This window comes from Erinaceus europaeus, chromosome 8 (genome assembly GCF_950295315.1).
Source record: "Erinaceus europaeus chromosome 8, mEriEur2.1, whole genome shotgun sequence".
In the NCBI taxonomy this organism is placed as follows: Eukaryota; Metazoa; Chordata; class Mammalia; order Eulipotyphla; family Erinaceidae; genus Erinaceus; species Erinaceus europaeus.
In genome coordinates, this window is record NC_080169.1 from 109,656,312 (window position 1) to 109,670,374 (window position 14,063).

The 14,063-nt window shown below is 37.1% G+C and overlaps 1 protein-coding gene across 2 annotated transcripts in view; it reads right to left on the bottom strand.

Annotated features, from left to right (window-relative positions):
* DGKI (diacylglycerol kinase iota) overlaps nucleotides 1-14,063 on the bottom strand; it is a 593,672-nt gene that overhangs the window by 177,039 nt on the left and 402,570 nt on the right. For both annotated transcript variants that reach the window (XM_060196647.1, XM_060196646.1), the window contains exons 18-19: nucleotides 10,666-10,739; nucleotides 7,996-8,107 (exon numbers count right to left, since the gene is read on the bottom strand). In XM_060196647.1, the coding sequence (XP_060052630.1) occupies nucleotides 7,996-8,107; nucleotides 10,666-10,739 (186 nt within the window). The remainder of the gene's footprint in view (nucleotides 1-7,995; nucleotides 8,108-10,665; nucleotides 10,740-14,063) is intronic.

Genomic DNA, 14,063 nt, shown 5'->3' on the forward strand with positions numbered 1-14,063 from the left:
GAGGACCTAGTGGGGGTTGTATTGTTATGTGGAAAACTGGGAAATGTTATGCTTATAAAGCCACTGTATTTTTGTCGACTGTGAACCATTAATCCTCCAATAAAGATATTAATATATATATATATATAATATAGTATAGTGCTTTCCAAGGATAAGAATAAAATAAAATGTAAATTTCAAAAAAAAAAAAAAAGAATATCATGTGTCCTTTGGGATTAAACAGATAGGACTATGATTTATGTTTATATTTAGCAAAATAAGTGACTATGTTTAGCAAAGTAAATAAGGAAGTGAAAAGCAAGTACAGAATGATCTCACTTATGCGTGGGATATAGAGAGAAGTGACACAAAGTGGCTGCGGGGGGGGGGGGGGGACGACAGGCAGATTCATCATGCAGGCACTACATGCCAAATGTAATCCTAATGGGAAAACAACAACATTCAACTGCGGCATGCTGTAGAGAGTTATGCACTTCAAAAAGATAAAGAAAAGGGGGTGTGTGGTAGTGCAGCAGGTTAAGCACACATGGCGTTAAGTGCAAGGACCAGCCTAAGTAAATCAGTTCAAGACCCTGGCTCCCTGCCTCACAAGCAGTGAAGCAGGTCTTCAGGTGTCTATCTTTTTCTCCTCCTCTCTGTCTTTCCCATCTCTCTCGATTTCTCTGTGTCCTATCCAACAACAACAATACCGATAACAACAATGGTAAACAAGAAGGCAACAGAATGGGAAAAAAATGGCCTCCAGGAGCAGTGGATTCATAATGCAGGCACTGAGCCCCAGTGATAACCCTGGAAATAAACAATAAATAAATAAATAAATAAATAAATAAATAAATAAATAAGAAAAACATGCATACATAAATGTTCAAGGGATAGAATCTTGTGCAATATTACATAGGTGCTTTTCTCTGTCCACTAACCTGTATGTAACATGTGGGGTAATCTGATGAGATATGTTCATACATTATTGTTGAGAAAACCAGCACACATTTTCTAAAATAAATAAGCCAGTTTTATCGTTTTTATTGAGATTATTTAAAATACTCATGTCATTGAGTTAGTGATTTCTTCCCTGGGATTCATATAGTCAGATAATTTGAAGTGTGAACAGAGATTGATAGATGGCTATGTGAAAATTATAAATAGTTATAAATCCTAATATACAGAAATGTAAAATTTCATAAAAGAAAATTTCACACAAGAATAATATATAATTTGGGACATATATACAGTACAACTAGATCATCATTATTTTGCATGAAGTTTGCTCACATGATTTCATGTAGGTTGAAAATATAGTTGTGGGGGGTGGAGGGTAGGTAGCATAATGGTTATGCAAACAGACCCCCATACCACCATAAGTCAGAGCTGAACAGTGCTCTGGTTAAAAAATAATAATAATAAAATTAAAAAAAGTAAAATATAGTTGGGGGCTGGGAGGTGGTGCACTTGGTAGAACACATGTTATTATGTGCAAGGACTTAGATTTGAGCCCTCTATACCCACCTGCAGGAGGGATGCTTCATAAGCAGTGAAGCAAATATTGTGGGTGTCTCTCTGTCTCTCTCCTTATCTGTCCCTTAATTTATCTTTGTCCTATAAAATATAATAGGAGAAAAATGGCTGCCACAAGTAATGAATTTGTAGTGTAGGCATATAGCCCCAGCAATAACACTGGTGGCAGAAAGTGCATACATATATATTTAAATATATACTTACAGGTCAAGGAAGATAGCATAATGGCAGTGCAAAAAATTTTCATGCCTGAGACTTTGGAGTCCCAGGTTCAATCCCCAGCACCACCACAAGCCAGAGCTGAGGAGTACTTTAGACTCTCATTCTTTCTGTATATTTCTCTCTCATTAAATTAAAATCTTAAAAAGTAATCTTATAAAGTAAAAGAAATAATTGATGGGGTTTACAGCCAACAATATTTATACACCTTTCCCATATTAGGGAGCTACTGTCTTCCCTGATCCAGATTTCTGGTCCTTTTTCCAGCCATGACATCATCTCCCCAGACGATAACTTGTATCCACCTGCATATCAGATGTCAGGCTCAGGGGAAAAAAGAAAAAAAAAAAAACTAGTATAGCCACAGGTCCTTTGGAATATAACTAAAATATACTTGCTTACCAGTTATCTACAAAATGTAGGACCCCCCAACTCATCTGCACTATTCCAGCCTATAGGTACAGGATTGTTCAACAATCTGTTTGGCTTTGTATGTTAACTCTCTTTTCAGCCACCAGGTTCCAGATGCTAGCAGGATACCGACCAGACTTCCCTGGACAGACAACCCCACCAATGTGTCCTGGAGCTCTGCTTCCCCAGAGCCCTTCCCCACTAGGGAAAGAGAGAGACAGGCTGGGAGTATGGATCGACCTGTCAACGCCCATGCTTTACAGACTTTCCTTCCACCTTCTGCATCCCACAATGACCTTGGGTCCATACTTCCAGAAGGTTAAAGAATAGGAAAGCTAGCAGGGGAAGGGATGGGATACAGAGTTCTGGTGGTGGGGATTGTGTGAAGTTGTACTCCTCTTATCATATGGTTTAGTCAATGTTTCTTTTTTATAAATAAAAAATTTTAAAAAAAAGAAATATTTGAAGGAAACATAATTCAACAGCAATAGATTCAAAATATAAATACTTGAGTCATGTAATTATGACTGACATGTTTATTTTTAGTCTTATGCTTATATATAATATCAAAATAAGCAGATATTTAATGTTACCTTCTTCTAGAAAAAAAACATTAACTGGTAATATGTAAATCTTTACCCTGGGAATTTCCTTATCTATTTTTTCTTAGTGAATAACTTTTTAGTTTACTGATTCCTAAGTATAAAAGAAACCACATATTTTAATTTCAATTAACAAAGGAAAGTAGAGTAGTCTTCCTTTAAAGTACTGAAGGTTGAGATCCTTGGATTTCATACTGCATGATAAATTAGGTTCCCAGTTCCTCAGTCTGAGTAAAGCTTTGAACAGTCTTGAAAAGTTTTAAATCCCTCAGAAACAGACTCAACATGAAAGGACCTTCACAACTATAATAGCAGCCAATTGTGGCAGAAATAAATACAAATTACAAGGTCTGATTATGGTCTGTGTAAAATCCAAAAAGGCAGTCAGGTTACTAATCACCCACAGAGGAATCATCTTAATTAGTAGGAATGTATTTCAACTAGTAAAATGAATTGAAGACTTAAATTTTGAAAATTTGCAACTTCAAGAAAAAGAACACACACACCCACAACAAAAGCTTTCCCTACTCCAATAATGTTATTTTAAATGCCTTGTAAAGAACTACTCTGTTTTAAACACACAAAGACATATACACATCTGGATAGTTAAATTTTTGTTTGCATCACTATTTTATGATGATGTAGGTATTTTCCAATAATTTACCTTCTTCGCAATATAGTCCATATAACAGTTTCATATATGTAAAACTAAAGAACAGAAAATAAAATTCTTCCACCTTGAACAAAATGATTTGTCACACTATATCTCTGTATAAGTACCAAGGTAAGATGTGCATGAAAACAGAGGAATGGGAGTCAGGCAGCAGCCCAGCAGGTTAAGCACATGTGGCACGAAGCACAAGGACCAGCCGTAAAGATCCCGGTTTGAGCCCCCAGCTCCCCACCTGTAGGGAAGTCATTTCACAGCCGGTGAAGCAGGTCTGCAGGTGTCTATCTTTCTCTCCCCCACTCTGTCTTCCCCTCCTCTCTCTATTTCTCTCTGTCCTATCTAACAAGAACAGCATCAATAACTACAACAATAAAACAACAAGGGCAACAAAAAGGGAAAACAAATATTAAAAAAATTAAAAAATAGAAAACAGTGGAATATATGCCAATATAATCTAGAGTGTTTTGTATGTTTCAAACAATGCAAGGATAAACTGCAGTTAACTAAGCTTTTTGAGATAGAGGTGTCTTTTTTTTTTCCTCTTTTAACCTTGGAAAAAACTTAAATTGCCCAAATCTGAGAACTAACTATACATTTGATATTAATTGATTTCCATGTATTAGATTATTCTCACTAAATTAAAAAAAAAGAAAAATTATTAAAATAATCTCTTCACCCAGTGTGGGGGTGGGAGTGCTGGCTCACACATGTGTTGTATACATATCAAAGCAGTTATGCTATCCAGGTGAGCCAACATACCTGCCAGGGGTGTTTTAAATAGCACTTATACCTTTAATTCACTGCTAAGTAGAGAACAAGTCACTGCCCCTATTTCCCTTAGTCTGCTTGGCTTTTAATGATCTATCCTCAGAATTTACCAGATCTGCAAGTGTTTGTAAGCCCACTCAGAGATTCAAGGAGAGGTACACAGACAGAAATTCTTAATGGGATAAGTGGCCAGCCATTCCTGACCACTTATAAGACATGCTTAAAAGACAGGAAGCCCCAGTGGTAAAAAGCATGTCTTGTATGTGTGAGGTCTTGGGTTCATTCTCTAGTACCACAGAAAACTACAGAAATTCTGTGTGTGTGTGTGTGTGTGTCTTTTGCAATACAAATTAAATTAATTTAAAATATTGCAATCATACCATCAGAGGTTGCTAATAAACTCACCAATTATTTTTGAAATTAGAAGAGAAAGTGTCACGTTCCAAATTTTTTTTCTACATAATCTACATAAGTAACCAAATAATGGGTAACGGGAAATTTCTCTGTATAAAACTGTTCTCCTTGGGGGTCAAGATGATAGCATAATGATTATGAGATATAAAGGGGGGTGGTCTGGACAGATAACATAATGGTTATGCAAAAGACTTTCATGCATAAGACTTTCATACACCAGAGAAGAGCAGTGCTCTGGAAGGAAAAAAAAAACTTTTAAAATAAACAAATAAATAAATAAATAGCTAATAAATAAAGGAGAATAGAATTAGAGAACAGCACTAGTTTGTAATCCCTAATGAATCCTGGGTACAGATATAAAAAGGCAACCACGCATTACCCATCCTCTTCGGAAGAAGAAAAGACTATCTCTACTAGATATGATGAGAGAAGATATATAACCCCTGGAAAGTTCTGGTGCTGTTATGGTTTGACTGTGTTCTCTCTCTCTCTCCCTTTCTCCCCCGCCCCGCCGCTTCACATTCTATCTTAGTGGAAAAGCAGCCTAAGAGCAGCCAAATGACAGGTGAGTCAGGCCCCAGTTCTGCCTAAATCAACTTTGTATTATAATCCTGCATTCAGAAACATCTATGGGAAAATTGTTAACTGATATAATGTCTGGGATTTGCTTGAAAAAAACACTAGGGCAGATGCCAGGTGGTGGCACACCTGGTTTAGTGCACACATTATTGTGTGCGAGGTCCTAGGTTCAAGCCCCTGGTCCCGACCTTCAGGAGGAAAGCTTCATGATTGGTGAAGCAGTGCTGCACATGTCTCTCTCCATCTCTGTCCTGCCTCTCCTCTCTGTCTAATAAAAAACAAACAAAAGAACATAAGGTCAGGTCATAGGCTGACAGATCAAAGACAGTCCACAAGCTGACATATATAGAGACTGAGTGACTGCACATGAAAGTGCAATATACTATTTTATTTATTATTTTAAAGATTTATTTATCAGAAAGACAGGGGAGAGAAGGGAGGGTGGGAAGAGGGAGAAGAAGAAAGGGAGAATCAGAAGATCACTCAGGCACATGCAAACTTGGGAACCCATGCTTCAGAGTTGAATGCCTTATCTACTGCACTACTTGTTAGGCCACTAGCCCATCTATCTATTATTATTTTTAATGTACTTTTATTTGTGACTTAATAATAATTTATAAGATTATAAGATTACAGGGTATAGCTCTGCATCACACACAAAAGAGCACAGAGGCCATCTTTGAAGAAAACATTAACAGAAAAATTTCTACATCTGTGAAATGTTCATGGCTCAGACACCCAGGAAGTGGAGAGAACATCCACATTTCTTAACCCAAACTGGTGCATACCAAGACACACCATTGTAAAACTATCAAAACTCAAGATCAAACAAAAAAAAAAATTGGAGACTGTTAAGGAAAGGAAGAAAGTGATATGCCAATGTAGAGCTACCATGCTTTCATTAGACTTCTTACAAACACTTGAGGCCAGAAGAGGGTGGAGCAACATGCTTAAAATGCTAACTATGATTACTCAATCCTGCAAAAATTATTGTTCAAATATGAGGAAGCAAGCACAGCAAAACCAAAAGATTTATAGGCAGTGGGGAAGTGTCTACAATTTTTCTTGCCCTCCCAGACATAGTATGTGGATGCTCATTTGTTTCCATCAATCTTCCATCAAATGTAAGATGACAAAGTTCAGGGATCTAATAAGTAGTCAGTGAGGATTCACTACATATGTGAACAAATGAATGAGTAAAACACATGAGGGTAATTAGGTAAGTGGCACACCTGGTAGAGCCTACATGTTACCATGCTCACAGCCCCAGCTTCAAGCCTCTGGTCCTTACTTACAGGTTAAAAGTTTCACAAGTGGTGGAGCAGTGCTGCTGATGTCTCCGTTTTTCTCTCCCTCTCTATCTCTACTTTCCCTTTCCATTTCTCTCTGTCTCTATAAACAAAAACAGGTAAAAATAGGACAAAGAATATGATGACCTGGAGCACTGCCTTCATCATATTGGCATGGAGTCCTGACAATAATTCTGGTAGCAAAACACACACACACACACACACACACACACACACACACACACACACACATGAGAGAGAGAGACAGAGAGAGAGACAGAGAGAGAGACAGAGAGAGAGACAGAGAGAGAGACTCCCAGGTTGGGACTTTTCTGGTTACCTTCAAGAATTCTGCCTTGAACAGAACCTTCTTGAGCAGAATCCTATTTGCTTTTGCTGGACTCTCTGCCTATAGTTAGTATAAGGACCTTTGAAGAAAGAACAATACATAGCCTAAAACCTTGAAAATGAGCCCAATTCCAGCCCAATATACTATACATAACAACCATTTCATTCTGGCAAAGATTTAACAAGCAACACCATCATTTCTGGTGATGGATAGTTTCTCTATAATTGCAATGAAGCATTCTATAGAATCTTACTAATTCAAAGTGACAGAGGAAACTGTTTGGAATTTACTTGTTGAGTAAAAAAAAAAAAAAAAAAACCATACTGGTTTGCTTTGAATAAGAAACGCAAATTTCCTGACTTTAAGAACAAACTAAGTTTTCTTTTATGGGCTTTAGAAACTGTTAAGTGAGTTCCACTGGATGAAATGCTAATTGGTTTCCTCATATCTCAAAAGTATGTTGAGAGGGGATTAAAACTTCCTTGAAATTACACTTATACAAGAAAGTTACCTTTCAGTGTTAGTAAACAAAATTAAAATACAGTGTGATCATAGTGCTGTGACAACTAGATGTTTGTTAATGTCACAACAATGATGACGTTGCCTCTTATCTAGCAACTTAGGAATAATAGAGATACTCATCCCACCCTTAGGTAGGCAAAAGCAAGATGAATGCAGAATGCAGAATGCAGACAGCCCCTTCCCCTTTTCTCTAAACATTCAACTCTTCAGTGAACAAAAAAAAAAAAAGAAAGAAAGAAAAGAAAAGAAAAGAAAAGAAAGAAAGAAAGAAAAGAAAAGAAAAGAAAAGAAAAGAAAAGAAAAGAAAAGAAAAGAAAAGAAAAGAAAAGAAAGAATCAAGTGGCACAATTTCTGCCTTAGTGCTAGAAAAAGTTCACGACAGGATGCTTTTTAATTAACTGGAGAAATTTGCATCTTATTCTAGTGGAAAATTAAGCAGGAAAATTAGCAAGTAATATCCATTATTCTTAAAGTTCAAACAATGTGCATCAATTTTCTCAGCAGCATAAGGAAATTTTTGCTCTGACTTTCTTCAAGCAAATTTCCGTCACTCAGTTTGCAAACTGATAAAACAGAAAACTGTACCAAAGACCTGTATAATGCATACTCTGAGACCAAATTACACTTCCTTTCAGTTAAGATGGTGGAGTTGCTCACCAAAGAGGCCATGGTGAATCCAATGACTTCAATGTAGCCATCATCATGACGCTGAGGTTCAAAATCATGGTGATCGCCTGGGTTGCCCCAGGGCATTGTGCCAGCACAATATCTGCAATGGAAGATTCAACACAATTCAACTTAAATGTATCCTGTCCTCTCTTGAACACTGTTAGGGATTGCATCATAGTTTCATCCAATGTTTATTTCATATGCAAATAGTATTCTGTTCTTGGTGAGCATCTTGCAATAGAAAAGAAAATAGTGTGTGTGTGGGGGGTCATGGATGTGGGGCTACACTACTTTTGGGTCAACTTTTACACACTTTTCCCCCCACTGATGTTGTGGTACTTCAAATGTGGTCCCTGTGTGGCACCCAGGGCTTCACTCATGGCCAGGTGCATATTCTACAAAGTGAGCTATCTCCTGTTTTTTTTTTCTCTCTCTCTCTTTCTCTATCTATCTATCTATCTATCTATCTATCTATCTATCTATCTATCTCCCTTCCTCCTCTCAATTTCTGGCTGTCTCTATCCAATAAATAAAGATAATAAAAAATTAAAATATAAATCTGTAAAAATGGGCCACATTTCTGCACCTTACACATCCCATGATGCCTGCATTTCCCCTAATTGATATCAACATTTCTCACTCCATGGTTCACACATCAACTTTCAATGAGAGATCATGAGTCATCTACAGTTTCGGAACTTGGTCCTGGAAAAGGGTGCATGGAGATCAGTAGAAAAGGAAGTGGAAAAGAAGGTGGATAGCAAGTCAATGTTTTATACTCACAACTAAGATAATAAATACCTATGGGAGAAAAGATAGGAAACTGAAGAAGAAAGATGAAAAGAAAAAGGAGAAGAAAGGGGAATAAGAAGTCAAAGATATTAGAACAGTAGAGGAACAAGAAATCCAGAAGTAGAAAAAGACAGGAGGAAGAAATGAGAGAAAAATTAGGAGAATAGGAAAAACTAAGAAATAATAAACAATGTTTTCTGAGAAACTAGGCCTCCCATTTAACCATCCAAGACGTAGCTATTTCTGGGGTAGGATTCTCAGTTACCTGCTCTATCATGTGCACAAGTCAGGTTCAAGTCAGGCACCCACCATACCGGATGAAATTTCTTTGTAGTGCTATCTTCCCTCGCTTCTCAATCTCTCTCTCTCTCTCTCTCTCTCTCTCTCTCTCTCTCTGTCTAGAAAATGTAGGTTAGGAGAAATGAAGTCCAACTGATGACCAGAAAAAAAAAAGAAGGATTTTTAAAAAGAATATGTTTTCCTAGTTATAGCCTGATGTATAATTCTTATTTCAATTAAATAAAATACAAACAAACTTATAAACTTACTTACACAATTTTTTTTTGTTTTGAAAATGATAAAGGATCATAGATTCACTCCTTCCAAAATATTGGTTTGGAAACCTAGATTCAAATTTCTTCCCACTGTGATAGTGTGCTTATTTTGAGACTAGTTAAACTTAAATATCCCTTTCTCTTGAGGTTATAATAGAACCAAGGAGTTGATATACTGGCTAGAAAAGTGATGATTTAATTGATTCTCTCTCTCTCTCTCTCTCTCTCTCTCTTTTCCAAAAGCAATCATCTGGTAACAATTTTGAACGAATTCCATACCAGCCTGGATGGTTTCCTAGCAGCTTCTAGGAAACTGAGAACAGAGATTTATTCAGGTCTATCATTTTGGGAGAGGAGAGAGAAGACCAGTAATTGGGAATTAAATTAACATGTTCTATTCAAGTGGAATGTGAAGGTCTCTTAAGGATAGGTAAGCATAAAAGCAGCATACCATCTAGTCACATGGAAAACTCACAGGAGATCCCAAAATTCTCAGGGAAATCGAGCATTTGTTGAAATAAAGCAGGGATAGAAAAGAAGATGATGCCTAGACACATGTAGACCCTCAAGAGAGTGAGAAAACACATGTCACAAAGATATTGCATGCAGCCTGTGAGAATAACTATCTCCTGGTGTGCAGCTCTGCAGGCATCTGCATTTTATGGCCTTAGCCAGGAGGAAGGGGAGATGCAGATTTCTTGGTGTTTGGCCCCTCTTCCAGGTTACTTGCAGATGCAGGGTCTCTCTCTCTCTCTCTCTCTCTCTCTCTCTCTCTCGCTCTCTCTCTCTCTCTCGCTCTCTCTCTCTCTCTCTCTCACACACACACACACACAAATAATAATAACACATTTCTTTCCCACCTGACAAAATTCTAGTGCATTGATAGAGGAGAAAACACAATTTCAAAAGTACAGAATTCAGAATCTAAGTTTAGTTGGACCTGAACATTTCATGTTGTACTTAATGTTGTAATGTACTTAATGTTGTACTTAATGCTTTTACCCATCATCCCAGCTCTATCTTACTTTAATGGATTTTTAAATTAATTTCTGTTCAAATCAAGAAAAATTGAATAAATTAAAGAATTAGTCTAAAACAAACAAAAAGTTGTATACCATCACACTCACATGCACATGCACACACCACCCCACCATCAGTCACCACCATGATGGAAGAAGAAAATTATCAGTGTAAGAAAAAGTTATTAAAGCTGGAAATCACTAGTATCTGGCCATGTTCTATAATGAAATAGAGCATCTCAAGTCAAACAAAGGCCATACTAAGCCAAGGGAGTGATAAGAACAGAGCTTACCTGGGTATATTTAAAAATACTATACACTGGAATTTCAGTTCCTGAATTTTTGGAGTGAGGTCTGTTCCATCACACTACAACAAACAAAGCAGAAAATGCACAGGTTTGGGGGAAAAAAACACAAATAATAAAAAAGATTACTTCTTTAATAATAGCACTACATGGTCTTCCCTTACCCTATCTCTGTTTTTTATTTTTATTATCTTTATTTGATAGAGACAGCCAGAAATTGAGAGGAGGGGGGAGATAGAGAGAGAGACACCTGCAGCACTGCTTCACCACTTGTGAAGATTTCCCTCTGCAGGTGAGGTGGGGACTAGGGACTTGAACCCTAGTCCTTAAGCATTGTAACATGTATGCTCAACCAGGTGCACCACCCCCCAGTCCACCTCTCCTCCCTATCTCTGTTTGATTGAATGCCAAATTTATTTTATTCAGACTATAGCTTTATGAGCCCTGGGCTCAAAGTTTAGTTTTTTGTTATTGTTGGCTTTTGTTTCGATATAAAATGCTTTTATGAAAATATTTGACCAAAATGATTCTTCTCTGATCTCACAAAAGACTTCCATCTTTCTTAACTCTGGATTGCTATTGAACATTTAATCTTATAATATCAACATGAAAAGATTTACAAGTGCCGACAAGAAAACGAATGAGTCTTCAAGCCAAAGTAGTAGTAATCTCTACCAGGATTCCAACAATAGTCGTGAATGGAATTTATCTAACTTGTTCTCTGATTAAAAAAAATATATATCATTGTGAAATGTTTATCACTATTTTGAAAACTGCTTATTTGCTGAACAGCTAAGAAGAAAAAAGAACCTATCAATTTGTGGTTATATAGGGATGCATTTGGTTAAGCACTCACACTACAGTGTTCAAGGACCCTGGTTCAAGCCCTGCCTACAGGGGGAAAGCTTCATGAGTGGTGAAGCAGGGCAGCAGGTGTCTCTCTGTCTCTCCCTCTTTTTCTTCCCATGTCTTCTCAATTTCTTTCTGTCTCTATAAAAATAATAAAACTATCAATTATAAATTTATTATTTCCATAAGTGATGTTTTTCTTATAATCTTTTACCCATTCTGTTCTTCAGAAGTAAACTGCTTTACTAGTAACTGGATGAAACCCTGGAACTCCAGCCTAGCCCGTTTGGCCTCAATACCTGCCTCTCTCAGTGATTAGTATTTTTCTCAGGAGTATTCTTTGAGTAATAAACAAAAACTATTTCATTTCACTTTTTTATTCTCCCCTGGTAACAGAAGTCAAGAGGAGAGCTCTAGTCACAGCTACAGATTGTCAATGTCAAAGGCATAAAGTCTGAATTGCTATTTCCTCTCCTCAAACCCTTCATAGAATTTCTCCCATTATCTTCTCCTGTGGAGAGCAAAGAAAAACAGTCCCAAACTCCCAGAGAAATTTTAAAGATTTTTTTAGGAGGAGTTTCAATTTAAGTACAATGATTCTGCTGGCAGTCTAGACTACTTCTCTTTTTCCCAGCTGATCTTTCCTAATGCCTTCATGATGGTGCTCAAATACTGCTCCCAGGAAATCTTAATTGTCTTAAATAAACAGTGTTTTCCAACGTTATTATATGGGAATCAGATTCTAGACACTTACTGACATTTATTTACAATGGTCTCAAATACTCAGCTAACAGGAGGTACCCAATTAAAGGAACTGAAATGAGTTGCTAGATGATTTTAACAAAACTGTCTACAACGTATGTGGTCAAAATTGAAAGTTATAAGCAACTTAAACTTTTTTTTTTCCCTCTAGGGTTCTTGCCAGGAATTAGTGCCTACACTATGAATCCTCTACTCCTACAGCCATTTTTTTTTTCACAGAACACAGAGAAATTGAGAGAGGAGGGGAAGACACAGGAGGAGAGAGACAGTGAGACACCTGCAGACCTGCTTCAGCATTTGATCAGCGACCCCCCTGCAGGTGGGGAGCCCGAGGCTGGAACCCAGATCCTTGTGCCAGTCCTTGCACTTCGTAGTATATGTGCTTACCCTGGTGCACTACCACTTGACCCATGCCACTAAAACTTTTTAAAGATAAGATGTAATACAGTGAAAGCATGCAAAGCAATTATGTGCATTACAGGGGAAAAAAAACTAACCAAACATAAAACTATAGTCATTGTAATTAGTACAGACTTGGGTTTATAACTTTCAACTATATACTCCTGGGGAAAATACCAATGATTTTGGAAACTCATCAGATTATTTAAGAAAGGGCATCTTGCAATGAACTGTGTTTTCTAGTGTTTCCTTGCACATCGTTGCATTTTCACTTCAAAGCTCTTTAGAATAGCTATTTCAGCTTTTCTCATACTTCATACAGACACAAAGGAAAACATTCAAATGCAGGATACCTTCCTGCATAAAAGCCTCACACATATTATAAAACAAGAATAAGGGTCTGAGAAGTAATCCAACAGGTAAAGCACAGACATTGTTTAACTCTCACACACACACATACACACATACACACACACACACACACACACACACACACACACACACACACACACACAATATCAACTATTTTAAGAAGTGGAAAGGCTATTGAGATATCTCAGCTTGGAAGACACCTACTTGGCCATGCATGCAACCCAGGTTCAAGTCTGCCTACCTACTATAGCACTGAGGGAGACGTTATTGCAGTGGTGTCTCTCCCTCTCTGTCTTTCTATCTCTGTCTTTTGCTTTCCAGCTTATAACAGTCATCTGGAGTGGTGAATCCTCAGTCATAACAACAACAAAGAAGGTAATGAAGAAAAAATAAATGGAAATAGGTCCAATAATACAGCCTGTGGGGTTTCTGTTACATTTTCCTATAATGTTTATCTATTTTATGTCAAGTGAGAGATTAACTAATAACCTTAGAAACAATGACTTCACCTTGTGGCAAGATAAAATAGCCTGTTGTTAGACATCTAATGGCTCTAGCTGACCTTCCATTGTTGCCTTCTCACACTCAAGAATACAATGATGTCTTGTGCATTACAGTTTGGGTTGAATCACAAGCAGGCAAGAAATTGAAAGTGGGTGTAGTCTTCTGCCACTTGAATTTAATAACAATGATTTAATCAAAATATAGATCTTTCCACTCCAATGAATCATGCCATGTGTCTTATATTTATGTTTAGGAAGGCATTATTTCTATTTTCAAGTATTTCACTACCAAAGGATACTAGTTTTTCACAGCTGTTGTGCATGACCTGAGCTATACTGAAAATAATCCCCAGGATTTTAGTACTGGTATATAAAAGATCCTGTTTTCATTGCAACTGATTTAGGAAATGCATTCTCTCATATGCTTTATTGGTGATTGTAAATTTTAATGTGTATTCTCTAATGCAGTCTCCTAGATACTAATAAAAAGTGTTCATCTTT